This window comes from Nematostella vectensis, chromosome 15 (genome assembly GCF_932526225.1).
Source record: "Nematostella vectensis chromosome 15, jaNemVect1.1, whole genome shotgun sequence".
Lineage (NCBI taxonomy): Eukaryota > Metazoa > Cnidaria > Anthozoa > Actiniaria > Edwardsiidae > Nematostella > Nematostella vectensis.
The window spans coordinates 10,112,306-10,135,257 of NC_064048.1; the positions used below are offsets into that span (position 1 = coordinate 10,112,306).

Here is a 22,952-nt window from a genome sequence, read left to right on the forward strand (position 1 = left end):
AGGAAATCCTGGGGGTTGTTAAAGGGGAGGGCACTGGAAAAAAAATCACTGAGTGTGTGTGTGAATGTGTGTGGGCGGAAGGGGGGTGGAGGGGGGGTGCCTCTGTAATAATAATAATAATAATAATAATAATAATAATAATAATAATAATAATAATAATAATAATAATAATAATAATAATAATAATATCTGCATTTATATAGCGCCTCATCAATAATTGCCCTAGGCACTTTACAATTATATATCAATTAAAAAAAACATTACACAATTAAAAATTAAAAATCACCCTGAAAATAAATTGTGTCTAATAGGAAATGTTACATTTATAAAAATCGATATTATAATTAAATATATATATATATGTATGTATGTAATGTATAATTTACAGTGAAATTAAAAAAATGAATTTTAAACTAATTATAAATTAAATGCTTCTTTAAAAAGGTGAGTCTTAAGGCATTGCTTGAAAGTATTGAGATTTTGTATTGTCCTTAAGTGAAATGGCAACTCATTCCATAGTTTAGGAGCCGCAATCGAAAAAGCGTGGTCACCATAGGTCTTCAAATTGCCCCGTTTGACCTGAAGGTATTGTTGAGAAGCAGACCGTAGTGATCAGGAATGACTTTTGTACTTGCATAGATCTTTAATATATGGTGGAGCCATTTCATTGAGCCATTTCACTGTGTCCGAATCAAAATCTCCTCCCCTTCAGCGTATTAAATGAACACTCCTTAAGTCGAAAAAAAGCTACATGGGCCCTGCCTGTAGCTATGTCCTTACTTATAGGGGGCTTGGGTAGTCAGGTAAATAAAGATTGTTGTTGTTGTTGTTGTTGTTGTTGCACTTACCACAGTCGGAAAGGCTCCACTCGGTGAATTCAAAGCAGGTATAATTTGTGCGAGTTGAAGATGCCTTGAGCATTATGCAAATTCCACTATCATTCTCCCATGACTTAAGTGCCGTTGTATTCTTGGTGATATCACACTGCAAAGTCCTATTCACACTGGCTGATATTGTTTTGCACTGAGGACTGAGCCGCATAGTTGGCATGTCTAGTTGGGGGCATTCACAGCGGTTCTGAGGTGATGTGACACCCATATAAACTTCATATTTCAATGGCTCAGCTTCTGAGGGTGATACAGATGTCCAGTAAACTTTGGTGGATTTCTGTACAGGCGGCAGGCCAACCATTGTTATTTTCAAATTTGCATTGCAAACAGTGATACTGCATTCTTTAGCTGAGAAGAGAAAATATTTTAGAAAAGAATTGGTTGTGCATAACTTAGTCCTTCACTTCTAGGGTTCTCCTAATATAAAGAGGTCAATTACCAGCAAACTATTCACATTTCAAACATCTGTCACAGACAAACAGCTCATTACACCCCCGCCCCCCCCGCCCCCAGGTCAAACCATATAGCAGTGCTCCCCATTCTAACCAGATATTCAGATAAAAGCAGTTGTCTTTCTATGGAGCACTCCCAGAATTTACACCTTGTGTTATATTTCCCACTCCCTACAACTTTGGGCCATTTAGTAATTTTGGCCACTTCCTTGAGTTGAGAGTTCATCAGCCCACCACTTCGCTTTTCTAGCTGCATGTTGGAAATTGTATGTGTGAGTATTTACACAATATTAATAACTGCAGGATGTAAGTTTATCTATTCCTGAGCGTGGTCTTAGCTCAGTTTTGGTTAGGCTCTATTTCCTGCCGTTTTTACAGGAACGAGCTGGAAATCGAGCCCAAGTTTTGGTGCCCTTTTAGCAAATCGATCAATCAATTTGTCAACATCAAAGTACTCTCTGGGGTAAATAAAACACATCAAAGCATAAAAAAACGGGTGTAGGGGGCGTGTAGCATATTAGAAACAAAATGAAGAATAGCAAACTCAATAGATACTTGCCTAGTAAAATAATTGACGAAAGATATAAGTAAGTAAGCTTAAAGATTTGGAATCAATTCATTTGACCCCGCTTGTCGTGTTCGATTCAAAGAATATCGAATTTCAAACCAAATGTCAAACAAGCCCGCAAAACCACAGACCAAAACTCCATGAAACTTGAGAATACGAGAAGATAACGACAAAGATTGATAAAGTAAAGTTTAGAAATTATTTAAAGTTGACCATGTGATTCGAGTTTATTACTCGACTTCATAGCCATGTTGTCATCACATAACACAACCGGTAGAAAAGCATTAAAAAAAACAATATCTACATAGTAACGGTGGTCATATAATAAGTAGATTCTTACCTGTGCTTTTTACAAAAAGGAATAAAAAGAATAAGAATATAGCTCGAAATAATCCCATTGAAGAAAGCGAAAGTCACTCTTGTCGTAATGGTCGTCGTTTGCTCTGCACTGCATATTTTATACACGCCACTGGCCAGAAAACTGACAACCGGAAATGAAAAGTTCGAGAACGAACAGTGGGAACGTCAGGGAGTAGAGATTTTGGCTCAAGAATCCAACTTGTGCAAAATGTTTTATCGCGAAGCCGCATTTTCAGAACATCGATTTCTTTTTGTATTTTCTGTTCCGCCAGTCAAATTATTCTAAGCCAATCAGATTCTTGCCATCTCTCGCCTAGTGCAGTTGCCTGGCTTTCTGTCGCGACACTGTCTGGTTTTCGTCCAGAGGATAGCCAGGGAAGTGCACACAGCGAGACTCTGATTGGCTCAGAATGGTTTTACTGACGGAACAGAAAACCAAAACAAATCGTGTTTTGAAGTGTGAAGTCGAAAAAAGCCAGTGCAGGAAAAAATTCCTCGCGAAATAACTCTCAACAACTAAAGTTTGCCCCCAGTGTCATGTAAGTTACTACTAGTAATATTAGACGTTTTTGTAACTTTGCTTATATATATTTTCCATACATTTCCATACAAAATGTTGATTTTTTTTCTTTTATTCAAACTTATTTCTTACTGTACATCTGAATTTTGCACAAATGCTACATGTATTTACAGTATAACGTATAAGCAAGGCCAAAGGCGTAGCCTGTTAAAAACCCTGGCTATGCCGCTGAAGGTACATGATAATTTACACGTAGCATGTGGATGTATCAGCATATCCCCTTTCCTGCAAAATATCTTGCATAATCTTGTCCAAAATATTCTTTATATATTATAATCATAAATAAATAGAAAACATATATTTTGTTGATACTAAAGTGAATGATAAAATTATAAACGTAAACTCTAGTAAACCCCCTCTTCATAAACCATCCCCCTCTCTCTGAAACACAAAACAAAAAAGCCCTTAAGTTTCATATTTTATGGTATTATCTTGATAACCATGATAATTTATTCTGAAAGTGGGCTTTTGAGAAACTCCAGCAAAATGCTGAATCTTTGACGTCTCCAGGCATACCTAGGGGAAGGTGCAGTTTGTGTGCCCCCCCCCCCCTCTTGGCCACCAAAATGTGGGCCTTAGTGTGACAGAAGTCCATACAAATGCATACAAGATACAAGACTATCACGCCAGCTACATATCTTTTGAAAAATATATATCTTAAAAATCAATTATTGCATTAAGAACAATAAAAACTGCCTTTGAATCAGAACTCTGTGGGTGTGATGAATTTATGTAGTTCCCTATCAAAAATACAAAGCGGCCAACTTTGAATGCTCAAGGTTTAAGCATCCGTCCCACCATACCCACTATTCTATATGTACCTTTTCTGATTCATTTCTTAGCAAAATCATGGGTTCAAAGCTGCCTCCATCTTTTTACACTGACCATATTTCCTGGTATGTAAGATACACATTTTCAGAAAACGAGGACATCGCCGATGTAACACCCCTTTTCTTACTGCAATGTCCCTGATGTAGATGTTCATTTAACAAAGTCTCACTCATGCTTTTTGGATCTGAATTTAAGGAATTCGGGAATTTTTAGCGGCCATTCATACTCATTTGGAACACGCCCATTGACATTCTCCTCAAAGAACGAGAACAGTGGGAACCAGACTTTGGTACGCTTGTCTTCTTTTTTGATTGACAGACTGTTGGCAAGGGTGTGGTAGTAAAGGAACAGACGGGAGGAGATGTAGAATGCTATGAGGACATCTATGGAATAGTGCTCATGTGCAGCAAGGATAAAGAAAATCCCAAATAAGTTGAGCACCCAACAGGCTGTGTGTAGGTAGTACCAGTATCGGGGAGTATCTAGAACGTCGCAAATAAAACATGAATCACTATGTAATAAAAATGTCAAAGCATGGGGCATATCAACAGTTGACTGAATTTATCAGCTAGTATACCACCACCACCTTGGACTTCAAGTTAAACATGTTCCCCCTATTTCCTGCTATTCAGATCATCCACAGGACTGCACATAATCTAGAGGAGGGTTGGGGCTTAAAACCCCTTTCTTGGAGTGACAAGGGAAAGATGCCATAAAGACCATTACCTTAACCTAACGCAACCCTGATGTCTAAAAAAAAATTTTTAATGGATTTGGAGTTCCTGAGATACTGATATCATCGCGGAAAACCCTCTCCGTTCGGTGATCAGGTGCAATCTTGTATTTTAAGCCGTGTGGTTCCTGGAGGCGAGCGCAAAAACGGACGCTCACCCCCAGGAACCACACGGCTTCAAATACAAGATTGCACCCGATCACCAAACAGAGAGGGTTTTTCGCAATAATAGCACCAAGTACCACCTGCAAGCAGGCTACTGTAACACAGCATTTCTTACTTGTAGATGCTTGGCCCCCAAACATTCTAATTACTGCAGTAGCGTGCATTTATTCAATAAGACCGCCTTCAAACATAGGAATTTGACTTTGTGGGAGCCAGACATGTATTGCAAAAATACAAAAATGTATATGCAAAAATGTTGTTTGAATTTGCCACCCAGGAAGGTCACGTGATCTCTTAGCCCAAGTCCCCTTTTGTCCTACCCTATTATTACTGTATCTTTTTTTCTCTTGATTAATGTTGAACCCCTTGCTCTTATAATGCCCATAAACACCCAGAAGAAAAACTGTCATATTTTAACCCATTGCCTCCTGGCTTTTTTTGAGCTGAATTTACAAAAAACAGACTGAAAACAGATACCTCCCCCCCCCTATTCTGAGTTTTATACAGCCCGTCAAAGTCAAACACAGCTGCACCTAGTCAGCGGTATCCAAGCTTTCCAACAGTGCTTTGCGGTCCCCACTTTTAATCCCTTGTCGTTGTGCTGAAGCCAGCACAAGTTGATGGTTGCTTGTATTTTTCATCAAAAATGAAGTCTTTTGGGGCATAATTGAGTGCTTTGCTTATGGATATTTGCAAGCAAAGGTGGATTCATGATGATTTTTTCTTGTTTGGCTTTGCCTGGATGAGAAAATAATTTTCTAATGAATCACCACAGCTCTCCTAAATGCTGTCTTTTCTAAAACCAAATTGATTCCAAAATTGTTTACACTGCTATTCTGGGTCTGTATGACCTGGAATTGATTTGTTTGGCTTCGGGGTGAAAAGACTTATAAAAAAACCATCTGACTTTGGGGAGAGGAGTGTTGACTGGCCCTCCCCTCGTGAATTATTCCCTGGATCTCCCAGAATGCTTTGCAATACGTAAAGACATCTTCGTGGTTGTACAATCCTTCAAGGAGTGGACATTGTGTTTTGAGGCCATGGAAATGTACCTTGAGGATCAGAATAAAGGTATCTATTTGTGTCTTGAGCTGTGTTTGCTGATCTCTCTCCCTTGTGTGGTATTTTGAGCGTTTTATTGAGAGGGGTGATTCTGCTTTTCTCTCCTTGTTCGATTTGAGATTTGTCAAAGAACCTGTGCTATTATTTGGCTTAAGAGTAGATGCCAACACCTTGGTTGGATGCATATCTGCAAGACCATTTATCCCTTAGACTGATGCCTGAGTATCTTCATCTTGTTGTGTTTAGTTTGCATTGATGAATTTTTTGGGTTGTGGTTACTTCCCAAAGCCGGTACAGGCCGGTTGAGGGGTCAATGTGTTAACAGTGCTAAGATAGAATCAAAATATGGAAGAAGGCTTATATGTGGGTAAATACAGTAATATATGGCATATTTTTTTCATGTATGTATACTCACATTCTGTTATAAAGAAGTTCAAAAGGGTGATAACAACTGTGTGGCCGCTGAACATGTAATCCCCACATGAACGAACACCATTTACTGACATGCCAAAACCAAACATGATTTCAAATGCACGATGTAGCTTAGCCCACACATCCCCATAAAGCTGAAATAAAGACATGGCATAAGATGTAGAGTTAATTACTAAAATAATAAAATAATGACTGATAGTTATTGACTTCTTCAGGACCAACTCAGGCAGAAAAAAAATTGGCAGAGTATTATACCATTTTTTTTCATTACTCTGGTTCAAGAACTATGACTATTTGGGTATTTTTTTATAATAAAATTTAATCTGTTAACAATAACAGCTGACATAATTACAAGGGAGCACAACAACTGTAACATTGATGTCTTTGTGTGCAGACTGAGCAGAGATGTTACCCCAACCTAGCAAAGATGTGCATAGTTGATAGGGAAGGGGAAAAATTGGTGAAGCGTTTACCAAATTTTTTACCTCAATTAAACTTTTCTCAACACCAGCTAGCACCTCCCAACACAGTGTTTGAACAGCACGAGCATAGCTGGGCTAGCATTGTTTAGCTTTTTGCACAGGACTTTTGACACCTCCCAACACAGTGTTTGAACAGAACGAGCATAGCTGGGCTAGCATTGTTTAGCTTTTTGCACAGGACTTTGGACACCTCCCAACACAGTGTTTAAACAGAACGAGCATAGCTGGGCTAGCATTGTTTAGCTTTTTGCCAGGACTTTGGACACCTCCCAACACAGTGTTTGAACAGCACAAGCATAGCTGGGCTAGCATTGTTTAGCTTTTTGCCAGGACTTTGGACACCTCCCAACACAGTGTTTAAACAGAACGAGCACAGCTGGGCTAGCATTGTTTAGCTTTTTGCCAGGACTTTGGACACCTCCCAACACAGTGTTTGAACAGCACGAGCATAGCTGGGCTAGCATTGTTTAGCTTTTTGCACAGGACTTTGGACACCTCCCAACACAGTGTTTGAACAGCACGAGCATAGCTGGGCTAGCATTGTTTAGCTTTTTGCACAGGACTTTGGACACCTCCCAACACAGTGTTTAAACAGAACGAGCATAGCTGGGCTAGCATTGTTTAGCTTTTTGCACAGGACTTTGGACACCTCCCAACACAGTGTTTAAACAGCACGAGCATAGCTGGGCTAGCATTGTTTAGCTTTTTGCACAGGACTTTGGACACCTCCCAACACAGTGTTTGAACAGCACGAGCATAGCTGGGCTAGCATTGTTTAGCTTTTTGCACAGGACTTTGGACACCTCCCAACACAGTGTTTGAACAGCACGAGCATAGCTGGGCTAGCATTATTTAGCTTTTTGCCAGGACTTTGGACACCTCCCAACACAGTGTTTAAACAGAACGAGCATAGCTGGGCTAGCATTGTTTAGCTTTTTGCCAGGACTTTGGACACCTCCCAACACAGTGTTTAAACAGAACGAGCACAGCTGGGCTAGCATTGTTTAGCTTTTTGCCAGGACTTTGGACACCTCCCAACACAGTGTTTAAACAGAACGAGCACAGCTGGGCTAGCATTATTTAGCTTTTTGCCAGGACTTTGGACACCTCCCAACACAGTGTTTGAACAGCACGAGCATAGCTGGGCTAGCATTGTTTAGCTTTTTGCACAGGACTTTGGACACCTCCCAACACAGTGTTTAAACAGAACGAGCATAGCTGGGCTAGCATTGTTTAGCTTTTTGCACAGGACTTTGGACACCTCCCAACACAGTGTTTGAACAGCACGAGCATAGCTGGGCTAGCATTGTTTAGCTTTTTGCACAGGACTTTGGACACCTCCCAACACAGTGTTTAAACAGAACGAGCATAGCTGGGCTAGCATTGTTTAGCTTTTTGCACAGGACTTTTGACACCTCCCAACACAGTGTTTGAACAGAACGAGCATAGCTGGGCTAGCATTGTTTAGCTTTTTGCACAGGACTTTGGACACCTCCCAACAAAGTGTTTAAACAGAACGAGCATAGCTGGGCTAGCATTGTTTAGCTTTTTGCCAGGACTTTGGACACCTCCCAACACAGTGTTTAAACAGAACGAGCATAGCTGGGCTAGCATTGTTTAGCTTTTTGCCAGGACTTTGGACACCTCCCAACACAGTGTTTAAACAGAACGAGCACAGCTGGGCTAGCATTGTTTAGCTTTTTGCCAGGACTTTGGACACCTCCCAACACAGTGTTTGAACAGCACGAGCATAGCTGGGCTAGCATTGTTTAGCTTTTTGCACAGGACTTTGGACACCTCCCAACACAGTGTTTGAACAGCACGAGCATAGCTGGGCTAGCATTGTTTAGCTTTTTGCACAGGACTTTGGACACCTCCCAACACAGTGTTTAAACAGAACGAGCATAGCTGGGCTAGCATTGTTTAGCTTTTTGCACAGGACTTTGGACACCTCCCAACACAGTGTTTGAACAGCACGAGCATAGCTGGGCTAGCATTGTTTAGCTTTTTGCACAGGACTTTGGACACCTCCCAACACAGTGTTTGAACAGCACGAGCATAGCTGGGCTAGCATTGTTTAGCTTTTTGCACAGGACTTTGGACACCTCCCAACACAGTGTTTGAACAGCACGAGCATAGCTGGGCTAGCATTATTTAGCTTTTTGCCAGGACTTTGGACACCTCCCAACACAGTGTTTAAACAGAACGAGCATAGCTGGGCTAGCATTGTTTAGCTTTTTGCCAGGACTTTGGACACCTCCCAACACAGTGTTTAAACAGAACGAGCACAGCTGGGCTAGCATTGTTTAGCTTTTTGCCAGGACTTTGGACACCTCCCAACACAGTGTTTAAACAGAACGAGCACAGCTGGGCTAGCATTATTTAGCTTTTTGCCAGGACTTTGGACACCTCCCAACACAGTGTTTGAACAGCACGAGCATAGCTGGGCTAGCATTGTTTAGCTTTTTGCACAGGACTTTGGACACCTCCCAACACAGTGTTTAAACAGAACGAGCATAGCTGGGCTAGCATTGTTTAGCTTTTTGCACAGGACTTTGGACACCTCCCAACACAGTGTTTGAACAGCACGAGCATAGCTGGGCTAGCATTGTTTAGCTTTTTGCACAGGACTTTGGACACCTCCCAACACAGTGTTTAAACAGAACGAGCATAGCTGGGCTAGCATTGTTTAGCTTTTTGCCAGGACTTTGGAGACCTCCCAACACAGTGTTTGAACAGCACGAGCATAGCTGGGCTAGCATTGTTTAGCTTTTTGCACAGGACTTTGGACACCTCCCAACACAGTGTTTGAACAGCACGAGCATAGCTGGGCTAGCATTGTTTAGCTTTTTGCCAGGACTTTGGACACCTCCCAACACAGTGTTTAAACAGAACGAGCATAGCTGGGCTAGCATTATTTAGCATTTTGCACAGGACTTTGGACACCTCCCAACACAGTGTTTAAACAGAACGAGCATAGCTGGGCTAGCATTGTTTAGCTTTTTGCACAGGACTTTGGACACCTCCCAACAGAGTGTTTGAACAGCACGAGCATAGCTGGGCTAGCATTGTTTAGCTTTTTGCACAGGACTTTGGACACCTCCCAACACAGTGTTTGAACAGCACGAGCATAGCTGGGCTAGCATTGTTTAGCTTTTTGCACAGGACTTTGGACACCTCCCAACACAGTGTTTAAACAGAACAAGCATAGCTGGGCTAGCATTGTTTAGCTTTTTGCACAGGACTTTCGACACCTCCCAACACAGTGTTTGAACAGCACGAGCATAGCTGGGCTAGCATTGTTTAGCTTTTAGCCAGGACTTTGGACACCTCCCAACACAGTGTTTGAACAGCACGAGCATAGCTGGGCTAGCATTGTTTAGCTTTTTGCACAGGACTTTGGACACCTCCCAACACAGTGTTTAAACAGCACGAGCATAGCTGGGCTAGCATTGTTTAGCTTTTTGCACAGGACTTTGGACACCTCCCAACACAGTGTTTGAACAGCACGAGCATAGCTGGGCTAGCATTGTTTAGCTTTTTGCACAGGACTTTGGACACCTCCCAACACAGTGTTTAAACAGAACGAGCATAGCTGGGCTAGCATTGTTTAGCTTTTTGCCAGGACTTTGGAGACCTCCCAACACAGTGTTTGAACAGCACGAGCATAGCTGGGCTAGCATTGTTTAGCTTTTTGCACAGGACTTTGGACACCTCCCAACACAGTGTTTGAACAGCACGAGCATAGCTGGGCTAGCATTGTTTAGCTTTTTGCCAGGACTTTGGACACCTCCCAACACAGTGTTTAAACAGAACGAGCATAGCTGGGCTAGCATTATTTAGCATTTTGCACAGGACTTTGGACACCTCCCAACACAGTGTTTAAACAGAACGAGCATAGCTGGGCTAGCATTGTTTAGCTTTTTGCACAGGACTTTGGACACCTCCCAACAGAGTGTTTGAACAGCACGAGCATAGCTGGGCTAGCATTGTTTAGCTTTTTGCACAGGACTTTGGACACCTCCCAACACAGTGTTTGAACAGCACGAGCATAGCTGGGCTAGCATTGTTTAGCTTTTTGCACAGGACTTTGGACACCTCCCAACACAGTGTTTAAACAGAACAAGCATAGCTGGGCTAGCATTGTTTAGCTTTTTGCACAGGACTTTCGACACCTCCCAACACAGTGTTTGAACAGCACGAGCATAGCTGGGCTAGCATTGTTTAGCTTTTAGCCAGGACTTTGGACACCTCCCAACACAGTGTTTGAACAGCACGAGCATAGCTGGGCTAGCATTGTTTAGCTTTTTGCACAGGACTTTGGACACCTCCCAACACAGTGTTTAAACAGCACGAGCATAGCTGGGCTAGCATTGTTTAGCTTTTTGCACAGGACTTTGGACACCTCCCAACACAGTGTTTGAACAGCACGAGCATAGCTGGGCTAGCATTGTTTAGCTTTTTGCACAGGACTTTGGACACCTCCCAACACAGTGTTTGAACAGAACGAGCATAGCTGGGCTAGCATTGTTTAGCTTTTTGCCAGGACTTTGGACACCTCCCAACACAGTGTTTGAAGAGCACGAGCATAGCTGGGCTAGCATTGTTTAGCTTTTTGCCAGGACTTTGGACACCTCCCAACACAGTGTTTAAACAGCACAAGCATAGCTGGGCTAGCATTGTTTAGCTTTTTGCACAGGACTTTGGACACCTCCCAACACAGTGTTTAAACAGAACAAGCATAGCTGGGCTAGCATTGTTTAGCTTTTTGCACAGGACTTTGGACACCTCCCAACACAGTGTTTGAACAGAACGAGCATAGCTGGGCTAGCATTGTTTAGCTTTTTGCCAGGACTTTGGACACCTCCCAACACAGTGTTTGAACAGCACAAGCATAGCTGGGCTAGCATTGTTTAGCTTTTTGCACAGGACTTTGGACACCTCCCAACACAGTGTTTAAACAGCACGAGCATAGCTGGGCTAGCATTGTTTAGCTTTTTGCACAGGACTTTGGACACCTCCCAACACAGTGTTTAAACAGAACAAGCATAGCTGGGCTAGCATTGTTTAGCTTTTTGCACAGGACTTTGGACACCTCCCAACACAGTGTTTGAACAGCACGAGCATAGCTCGGCTAGCATTGTTTAGCTTTTTGCACAGGACTTTGGACACCTCCCAACACAGTGTTTGAACAGCATGAGCATAGCTAGGCTAGCATTGTTTAGCTTTTTGCAAGGACTTTGGACACCTCCCAACACAGTGTTTGAACAGAACGAGCATAGCTGGGCTAGCATTGTTTAGCTTTTTGCACAGGACTTTGGACACCTCCCAACACAGTGTTTAAACAGAACGAGCATAGCTGGGCTAGCATTGTTTAGCTTTTTGCACAGGACTTTGGAGACCTCCCAACACAGTGTTTGAACAGCACGAGCATAGCTGGGCTAGCATTGTTTAGCTTTTTGCCAGGACTTTGGACACCTCCCAACACAGTGTTTAAACAGAACGAGCATAGCTTGGCTAGCATTGTTTAGCTTTTTGCCAGGACTTTGGACACCTCCCAACACAGTGTTTGAACAGCACGAGCATAGCTGGGCTAGCATTGTTTAGCTTTTTGCACAGGACTTTGGACACCTCCCAACACAGTGTTTAAACAGAACGAGCATAGCTGGGCTAGCATTGTTTAGCTTTTTGCACCGGACTTTGGACACCTCCCAACACAGTGTTTGAACAGCACAAGCATAGCTGGGCTAGCATTGTTTAGCTTTTTGCACAGGACTTTGGACACCTCCCAACACAGTGTTTGAACAGCATGAGCATAGCTGGGCTAGCATTGTTTAGCTTTTTGCACAGGACTTTGGACACCTCCCAACACAGTGTTTGAACAGCATGAGCATAGCTGGGCTAGCATTGTTTAGCTTTTTGCACAGGACTTTGGACACCTCCCAACACAGTGTTTGAACAGCATGAGCATAGCTGGGCTAGCATTGTTTAGCTTTTTGCCAGGACTTTGGACACCTCCCAACACAGTGTTTAAACAGAACGAGCATAGCTGGGCTAGCATTGTTTAGCTTTTTGCCAGGACTTTGGACACCTCCCAACACAGTGTTTGAACAGCACAAGCATAGCTGGGCTAGCATTGTTTAGCTTTTTGCCAGGACTTTGGATACCTCCCAACACAGTGTTCAAACAGAACGAGCATAGCTGGGCTAGCATTGTTTAGCTTTTTGCACAGGACTTTGGACACCTCCCAACACAGTGTTTGAACAGCACGAGCATAGCTGGGCTAGCATTGTTTAGCTTTTTGCACAGGACTTTGGACACCTCCCAACACAGTGTTTGAACAGCACGAGCATAGCTGGGCTAGCATTGTTTAGCTTTTTGCCAGGACTTTGGACACCTCCCAACACAGTGTTTGAACAGCATGAGCATAGCTGGGCTAGCATTGTTTAGCTTTTTGCACAGGACTTTGGAAGACAATGGACAGCAGAACCAGAAGAGGTCCCCACCCCCCTAGGTGTTCAAAGGACAATTTATCAGCCCCCCTCCCCAATAATTTGCTCAAAAGAGACAACAATATTCAACAAATAGATAGGTGTTTAAAGGAAAATTTTATCACCCTCCTCCCCAATAATTTGCTCAAAGGATCAGCGACAACCAAAAGCGTAGGTGTGTAAAGGACAATAGTGTCCCTCCCCCCTCTCTAATATTTTTCTTCTTGACATCAACCCCCCTCCCCTCCCTCCTCTTCTTTGCTTTCACTGTCTATGAAAACATACCTTTCCAGAACATTCTAAATGAATCCCAGGCACACTGAGTGAAGTGACGAACATTGTGACACAACGCAAAAGGAAGACAGTCCCGGCCAGAGCCATCATGCGTCTAATTAAAATCATTCTATGCTTGTGTAAAAATAAGACGGCTACCCACATGGACCACAGGACGATACCGGTAAACTCACACATGGTAAAGGCCCAAGGAATGAGAGGGACGCTATCCAGGATAATATCGGGCAGTGGAGGGTATTTCTTCATGTCCGGAACCCTATCGTGGACCACAGTCATCACAAAAGACGTGAGGCAGAAAACAAGGAAAGCGTACAGAACACTGAGGAACGTTCGCCATGTCTCTGAAACATCAGCGAGGCTTAGGGAATTCGATCCTTCTTCATCGTCATTTGAATCGCTTGAAGAAATATAAGCACTGTCCTTGAAATCCAGGCTCTTTTTTCTTGAATACGTGTCTAAATTTAGGGCCGATTTGCTATGTTCCTGTTGTAATTTATTAATGGCAAGCCATAGCCGTTTCCTATCACCGAGAACTCGAATTCCAAGTGAATCTTTGAGGTCATTTTCAGTCAAAATGAGGAGAACTTGCCCGTCGATTCTATTGTCGTTGACAAACTCTTTGTAATAATCGCCATAGCCTATATTTTCCAGCCATAATCCCACTTCTTCTGAACTCCATTGAGACACAGGAAGCTTCTCTTCGTCCACCATCTTGGAGAAAAAACAATGTGAAATGCGCATTTGGCAGGACTTTGTACTAGCTTGTGACGTCACTACCGGTTAGATAACCGCTGTCCAACAAATTTGTAGGTCCTCGAAAATGGCTGGCCACAGGTAGCCCAAATCCAAAAAGTAGAAAGAAAGACTCGACAGTGGCTCAAACTCACTTTGATGGATATCATAAGCATTCTTTTATAGCAGCCCTTCAATGGTTTGGTGTACTTACAAGCTGAGGCATTGTAAAAATGGTTTTCTGCTGTTTCTTACAGTGATACATAAAGAAATGAAAGATATTCACGTTGGACAAAAGGCCGGCAACATGAAATGTCATATACACGTGCGTGACTAAGAAAAGCAGAACTAAAATGCTAAAGGCGGTAATAAATTAAATCTAGGTCACAGCGTGCTGTGCATGATGACGAAATTTCCACACTACCATAGCAACACGCTTATTCCCAAGAGACGCAAGCGTGAAAAAGACCCCGATATTTTTCAATCTACATCTTAGCGAGCTGTGCGTGGCGTAACCGACTAAGACAGGCCTGGGATCCTGGTTATTGCCTCCCCATTAATGCGCGGGTACCTCAGGTTCCTTTGTGTTGTACAGTTCGCTAGATAGCGGTGCTGGGGCCGAAATCTCCAGCCTAGCCGTAAAGCTTTAGCTGCCATACGGCGTTTCAGCGTATGTCTGGAAGTATGGTCTATTTTTTTGTCTCGTTTCATTTGATCTGAGGGGTTCGATCCTCGGGCAATTGGCTCTACCTTTTTTTTTCTATAACTTATCAGTACTTTTTATGCCTTTATCGTTTTTTTTTTTTTTTTTCATTTCTGTTCTCGGTTATATCCCAAGCACTAGAGGGTATTTCTCAAGCAATCGATTTATACATGTAACACTTGTAACAATATTTAGATAGATGTAAAAACCGCTCGTTCAGCGTAAGCACCTTTAACAACGTATGGGTAAGAATAGGATCTTATTGGAAAGATCACCCAATTGTCAAAATTCTGATTTATGGTTGATAACAAGAGAGAATACGTTTCATAAATGTTTAATACATTGTATACTGTATTTTCAGGGGCGTACCAGGTTTTGGGCAGTGTTTTTATCAGTTGAAGGGAAATAGCCAGTAGAGTATGGCTGTGGCCACAATATTTTCTAAATATTTTTGTATCGTGCTTCACCCAATATTCGAGGCCAAAGCCCTGACTGTAGTTAATTACAGCACGGGCTTATGTTCAGCATTGATTGCTATTTTTATAGAGACGGGTATTGTGACGGTGTATATGAAAAAGTAAGAACCATGGACAAACATCATTTCCTTCAATTGAGAATAGGTGTCAAATCATGAAGGCTTAGTTTTCGAAGTAAAAGTTTCTTAGTAAAAGTTTTCTGAGTAAAAGTTTCTTAGAATAAACGTTGATTCTGCGATTTTGCTGTTTATAAAGTCGATTTTTTTTATCTCCGGTGGCAGCGAATGCAAGCGATCGTATCCAAATGCACATGTTGAGTTGATTAGTCATTTTTTAGTGCGCTCTGTTAGTGCCAGAACCTTCACAGATCAATTCAAAGGCTCGAGAAGGGCTGTAATTTGTATAATGGACAAAGACACCTTTGCATGATTTTACCTCCTGACACGACTCAATAAGTCAAAAACACTCTTTCATTTAATCTAATATTTCAAGAGCGTTTTCCTTTAAAAAGGAAAATATTAATTAATGTACCCCGCTTCTTCATTAAATGCTAATGAGCATTAATAATTTAAGTAACTGCGTCTAATGAAGGAAAACATATCAGGAAAGTTTTCTAATTGGCAAACAAAGACATCCTAAATAGGAATAGATGAGAAGGTCTACAGACTATGTGGAATAAGCCTTTTCGTATTCTAAAGAGTTTACTGTTAAAAAAAATAATCTTAAATATTTTCTATTATGTAATATTCCTTTGTGATTTTAATTGAATAATGTGAGTTCGAGTCATTAACTTTGTACAAATGCGTTAAAGTTTGTCAAAAACTGTGAAAGGTACTTCGAAAGTCAACAGGAGCTTTTTTCAACCATCACTTTTAGCAAAATGTTCTCGGTTCAGTAGAATCCTAATTCAATTATTACTGGGAAACTCTCGTCGGCCTCTATTTTGTTACACTAGCAAAACCAAGTGTAAAAGAACCATTTTCATATTTCCATCAAACTTTTTTGGGAAGTTTTTTCAATATTTCGGTTGAATTTGATGAATGAAGTAAAGAAGTTTGTTTTCGATTTGAGTAGAGTATTGATTGAAAATAGTAACAGAGGTGTGGCTAACTAGGGGTTTTTGTATTGAGTTACACACATACTCATTCACCATTCATCCTTTCGATGAAAAAGGGGAAAAGAAGAAAAATGAAAAAGGCCATTTTTGCAGGGTTTTTACCGCTTATTTTCCTTCGCTTTTTTCACTCTAGCCTATTTTCTATGCTCTGTCTAAATTCTTTTGATGGGTATGTTGTTGGGCGTATATATCCGACGGAAGTAGAGACTAACAAGCTTGATAAAATACCCATTCCCTTTAACCCACTTTAAAGGTAACACAAAAAAAACACGGCCAACTCTGCTGTGACTTTCTCTCAAACATTTCATCTCTGTGGAGTCCTATAGCATCGAGTACATTTTTTACGGTAGCTATTCCTGGGGGAACACCATATGAACGTTACCATAATAGAAGAAAAAGGGAGAAAAGAAAAAAGAATAAATCATGGGGAAACATTTAGCACTCTCTTTTATTGCTTTTATGCCATTTCTGGTTATTTTTGTGCCATTACTGGTTATTATCTGGTTATTCTAGTTTTTTGTCAGAGAACTTGAAATGGGAATAAGTTCGGGCGTTAATATCCGTCGGAAGTGGGATCTAACAAGTTAGCCCACACTGTAACAAAACAAGCCAATAAAACCACTAACGGCTTGCCTACTTTGTGTTTTAATGAGCGATTGATTAGATGCTTTCCGTTACAAGTTTTCAGAGAATATAAAGGTACAGTGCACCGTGTTTTTTTACAAATCACACGTCGTATACAGAGAGACGTTGATTGAAATCGTACTTTTTGTTTATCAGGGAATAACGGTAAGTAAGATGAAGTTTAAGACATTTATGTACAAAATATACACTGAGAGGCAAATTTTTCGTTAAATTAAATAATAATATAATAATAATATGGTTTTTAGGGAATCAGTTGCTAAACACATCATCATGCTGCTGAAAACACCGAAAACAAAATTTATTTAAAGAAGGACCTGCGCTAGAATTTCTTTTTTGGTCAAACAGGCGCGAACCTGGTCCAAGTCGTCTTTCATGCTAGACCACGTCCAAAAGTGCAGAGCTCCGAAAATTTAAGAAAACCCTAGCCGTAGATTAACTTTGATAATTTCGAAGATGAAAAGAATGTTTTGTACACACATGGCAATAATGACAAACTGCTTGGAATCAAATTCTATAACAACAGCAAAATATAACATCCATATTTATATCAAGTAGTGCGCGCTCGTTTGAAATGATGACGTTTTTGTATGCTCGCGCGTAAAAAAGAAACATTAATTTCTTTTTTGCTTCCAAACCTTTTAAACCTTTTAATTGATATATGTCCAGTTCTAAAAAAATATATATTAATTTGAACTTGATTCTATCTTCCTATAAAGCAGGTCCTTGTTTTCCCATACGAAATAAATTGCAGCGCATTAAAATATAAAATATACATTAAAAGTTTTCGAGTTGGGATTGTTTGTAACGCTTTTGATATCAACCCAGGGTTTCCATGGCAAACTATGTGATTCTTTGTTTAGCGCATCACAGACAAAGATCACCAAACGTAAACACAGTAAAAGATCTACCCTCATCTTAAATAAAGATACACTTGAGAATCCATGTATCGTAATCCGTGTTGGTTCATTGGTAACATGATAATGGCTCAATCCTGGTCTTGTGTCTTGTCCTCTTTCTTGTGTTCAAAGTGCATGTGCCGCTATGTAGATGTGTTAGCAAAGTGCTTTAAGATAACCAATTTGATGCGCGCTACCTTGACAAATTTTTTTTTTTCAAGAAAGTTAGCCTATCCGAAGAATCCGTCGTATTATAATTTTCATACCTCTCTGGTTGGCTTGTGAAGATGTCAATTAGATATAGCACATTGCACATATCCTTATTGGCATACTTCACAAAGATGTCAAGATGGCCGCAGTAGCACGTGTTGGAATGTAAAAGAGGATAGTGTTTCATTGTTTTCTAATTTTTTACTATGTTTCATTATTATTATTTTTTATTTTTATCTTCTACCTACAGTTTCACTTCATACGTTGCAATGCGAACAAGCTTCCTGTTCTTCGCTTTGCTTCTCTACACGGTCACCCTGTGTACTGCCATCTCTCGGATTGGCAGGTCTCTGCAACGCAGGCCCAGGCAATTCCCGGCCAAATCGCACGGAGTCGAGGCTGCATTCGCGCGTGCTGTATATGACAAGGGCACGAGAATAGCTGACGACTCGGTGAGAGAGATTACTGATTATTTCACCAAACGTATGGTATCACGTGACTGGCAATTTCCATATAAGGATCACGACGAACACGGGTTCCCCTTGGAAAGTGACAAACTACCTCTAGAATACATTTCAACCACAGGAAAATCTGGCCAAAATAGAGCCAAGAATACCCTCATTTACATAAAACCCCACAGTCTTCCAATAGAAAAAAGAGTCGAGAATTTAGAAAATGACGTCAGCCAAGAGGATGATGTGGACGACGATGGTTTTGAAATGGATGATGCAATAGTGGAAGATGATAAAGACGAGGAGTACTGGAGACCACATCGTCTGCGCATGCGCTTCAAGAGAGACAGGTCCCAGCATATACGATATGGAAAAAGATAACAGAACATTCAAGGGGCTTGCGTAATGAAGAGGGCACCGCTATCAACACTAAGGAATAGACTCAGTAAACTATGCATATATGTGTTCAAACAGTTTCTGCTGTGGTTTCACATATCTTTATGTCTATTTTTGTTAATCTCTATTTAAGTATTTGAAAAATGATTATTTGGTTTTACTGATCTGTGATAAAGGGAATTATTTTGCCAAGATTATGTCTATTTTCTGGGAAAACTTGACCTGCATGTTCGATTTAACGCTCAGTAAATAAATACTTATTTGTTATCAGGTCGTCAGGGGGAATCTGATTACCAGCATTTGACTCCCCTACCCGAGCCATTGATAATTCGCACCCTTGGTAACACAAACCCTCGGTAACTAAAACACTCGATAACTCGACCCCTCGATAACTCGAACCCTTGATAACTCGAACCCTTGATAACACAAACCCTCGTTAACTAAAACCCTCGATAACTCGAACCCTTGATAACTTAAACCCTCGATAATTCGAACCCTTGATAACTCAAACCCCCAATTACTCAAGCCCTTGATTATTCGAACCCTTGATAACTCGAACCCTTGATAACTAAAACCCTCGGTAACTAAAACCCTCGATAACTCGAACCCTCGATAACTCGAACCCTTGATAACTCGAACCCTTGATAACACAAACCCTCGTTAACTAAAACCCTCGATAACTCGAACCCTCGATAACTCGAACCCTTGATAACTTAAACCCTCGATAACTCGAACCCTTGATAACTCAAACCCCCGGTTACTCAAGCCCTTGATTATTCGAACCCTTGATAACTCGAACCCTTGATAACTTAAACCCTTGGTAACTAAAACCCTCGATAACTCGAACCCTCGATAACTCGAACCCTTGATAACTCGAACCCTTGATAACTCAAACCACCGGTTACTCAAGCCCTTGATTACTCGAACCCTCGATAACTCGAACCCTTGATAACACAAACCCTCGTTAACTAAAACCCTCGATAACTCGAACCCTCGATAACTCGAACCCTTGATAACACAAACCCTCGTTAACTAAAACCCTCGATAACTCGAACCCTCGATAACTCGAACCCTTGATAACACAAACCCTCGTTAACTAAAACCCTCGATAACTCGAACCCTCGATAACACGAACCCTTGATAACTCAAACCCCCGGTTACTCAAGCCCTTGATTACTCGAACCTTTCATAACTCGAACCCTCGATAACTCGAACCCTTAATAATTCAAACCCTCAATAACTCGAACCCTTGATAACTCGAGCCCTTGATAACTCAAACCCTCGGTTACACAAACACTTGATAACTCAAACCCTTGATAATTCGAACCCTTGATAACTCGAACCATTGATAACTCGAACCCTTGATAACTCGAACCCTTTATAACTCAAACCCTTGATAACTCAAACCCTCAATAACTCGAACCCTTGATAACTCGATCCCTTGATAACTCAAACCCTTGATTATTCGAACCCTTGATAACTCGAACCCTTGATAACTCGAACCCTTTATAACTCAAACCCTTGATAACTCAAACCCTTGATTATTCGAACCCTTGATAACTCGAGCCCTTGATAACTCAAACCCTCGGTTACACAAACCCTTGATAACTCGAACCCTTGATGAATCGAACACTTGATAATTCAAACCCTTGAAAATCGAACATTCCACTAACTCAAAGACTCCCCTAACTCGAACCCCTACTAACTCGAGCCCCTTATTAACCTGAACTCTCACTATAACTAGAACACTGGATAACTCGTACTTCCCCTAACTCGAACCTCCCATGTACTCGAACACTCGATAACTTGAACTCCCCACTAACTCAAACTCCCCCATAACTTGAACTCCCCCTACCTCGACCCCCCCACCTCGGACCTCCCCCTAACTTGAACCCCCCTAATTCGAACACTTAGTAACTCGAACCTCACACTCACTCGAACCTTCCAATAACTCGAACACCTCACACTAACTAAATCCTCCTCCTAACTCTAACCTCCCACTAACTTAAACTTCCCACTCACTCGAAAACTCCTTACCTCGAACCTCCCCCTAACTCGAACACTCATTAACTCGAATCTCACAGTACACTAACTCGAACCTCTCACTAAATCGAAAACCTAAAAATAACTTGAACTGGCACCTTCCACTAACTCGAACTCTCGATATCCCCATCTCCCGTTTAATGCGAACAATCAAAAACTCGAGATTCCCTCTGGCCCGAACCTCCCACTTAGCTGACACTCAGTAACTCCAACCTCCATAAAGTGACCACTTGGCTTGGTCCCTAGGGTGACTGCTTATGTTTCTAAATATCTTTACCAAAGGACCAACCTCCATAAAGTGACCACTTGGCTTGGTCCCTAGGGTGACCACTCATGTATCTAAATATCTTCATCAAAGGACCAACCTCCATAAATTGACCACATGGCTTGGTCCCTAGGGTGACTGCTTATGTTTCTAAATATCTTTACCAAAGGACCAACCTCCATAAAGTGACCACTTGGCTTGGTCCCTAGGGTGACCACTCATGTATCTAAATATCTTCATCAAAGGACCAACCTCCATAAATTGACCACATGGCTTGGTCCCAAAGGTGACAACTTATGTATCTAAATATCTTTATCAAAGAACCAACCTCCATAAAGTGACCACTTGGCTTGGTCCCTAGGGTGACTGCTTATGTTTCTAAATATCTTTACCAAAGGACCAACCTCCATAAAGTGACCACTTGGCTTGGTCCCTAGGGTGACCACTCATGTATCTAAATATCTTCATCAAAGGACCAACCTCCATAAATTGACCACATGGCTTGGTCCCAAAGGTGACAACTTATGTATCTAAATATCTTTATCAAAGAACCAACCTCCATAAAGTGACCACATGGCTTGGTCCCTAGGGTGACCACTCATGTATCTAAATATCTTCATCAAAGGACCAACCTCCATAAAGTGACCACATGGCTTGGTCCCAAAGGTGACCACTTATGTATCTAAATATCTTTATCAAAGAACCAACCTCCATAAAGTGACCACATGGCTTGGTCCCTAGGGTGACCACTTATGTATCTAAATATCTTTACCAAAGGACCAACCTCCATAAAGTGACCACATGGCTTAGTCCCTAGGGTGACCACTCATGTATCTAAATATCTTTATCAAAGGACCAACCTCCATAAAGTTACCACTTGGCTTGGTCCCTAGGGTGACCACTTATGTAACTAAATATCTTTATCAAAGGACCAACCCCCATAAAGTGACCACATGGCTTGGTCCCTAGGGTGACCACTTATGTATCTAAATATCTTTATCAAAGAACCAACCTCCATAAAGTGACCACATGGCTTAGTCCCTAGGGTGACCACTCATGTATCTAAATATTTTAATCAAAGGACCAACCTCCATAAAGTGACCACATGGCTTAGTCCCTAGGGTAACCACTCATGTATCTAAATATCTTCATCAAAGGACCAACCTCCATAAAGTGACCACATGGCTTGGGACCTAGGGTGACCACTCATGTATCTAAATATCTTCGTCAAAGGACCAACCTCCATAAAGTGACCACATGGTTTGGTCCCTAGGGTGACCTCTTATGTATCTAAATATCTTTATCAAAGGACCAACCCCCATAAAGTGACCACTTGGCTTGGTCCCTAGGGTGACCACTTATGTATCTAAATATCATTATCAAAGGACCAACCTCCATAAAGTGACCACTTGGCTTGGTCCCTAGGGTACATATATTTTTAGAATAATCCAGCTTTCTGTTATACTAACAATACGCCAATGATATTCAAAGTAATAAAATCATACGAAGCGTTTACGAAGCCCCCGATATGTTTGACAGTGAATTTGCCGGCTTAAAAAATTACTGGCCAAACCTTCTTGTTATTTTTATATTTTTTTCAAAAACACGTTTTCTTTATCATTCTGACATCTCGCGCCATTTTCCAGGATGCAGCGCTATTATCAGACCGGCAGGAAA

General features: G+C 41.4%; 2 protein-coding genes across 2 annotated transcripts in view; one reads left to right on the top strand and one right to left on the bottom strand.

Moving 5' to 3' along the window:
• The window catches only part of LOC5514553, a 31,446-nt gene extending 17,363 nt beyond the window's left edge, over nucleotides 1-14,083 (bottom strand). The window contains exons 1-3 of the mRNA XM_032384098.2: nucleotides 13,332-14,083; nucleotides 6,057-6,207; nucleotides 849-1,238 (exon numbers count right to left, since the gene is read on the bottom strand). Coding sequence (XP_032239989.2) covers nucleotides 849-1,238; nucleotides 6,057-6,207; nucleotides 13,332-14,081 — 1,291 coding nt within the window. The 5' untranslated portion in view covers nucleotides 14,082-14,083. The remainder of the gene's footprint in view (nucleotides 1-848; nucleotides 1,239-6,056; nucleotides 6,208-13,331) is intronic.
• A 3,014-nt stretch (nucleotides 14,084-17,097) lies between these two features.
• Nucleotides 17,098-19,241, top strand: LOC116619408. Its single transcript, XM_032384164.2, has 2 exons — nucleotides 17,098-17,157; nucleotides 18,370-19,241. Exon 2 carries the CDS (start codon nucleotides 18,389-18,391, stop codon nucleotides 18,950-18,952), a length of 564 nt encoding a protein of 187 aa, XP_032240055.2. The 5' UTR covers nucleotides 17,098-17,157; nucleotides 18,370-18,388; the 3' UTR covers nucleotides 18,953-19,241.
• Nucleotides 19,242-22,952: the final 3,711 nt, after the last annotated feature.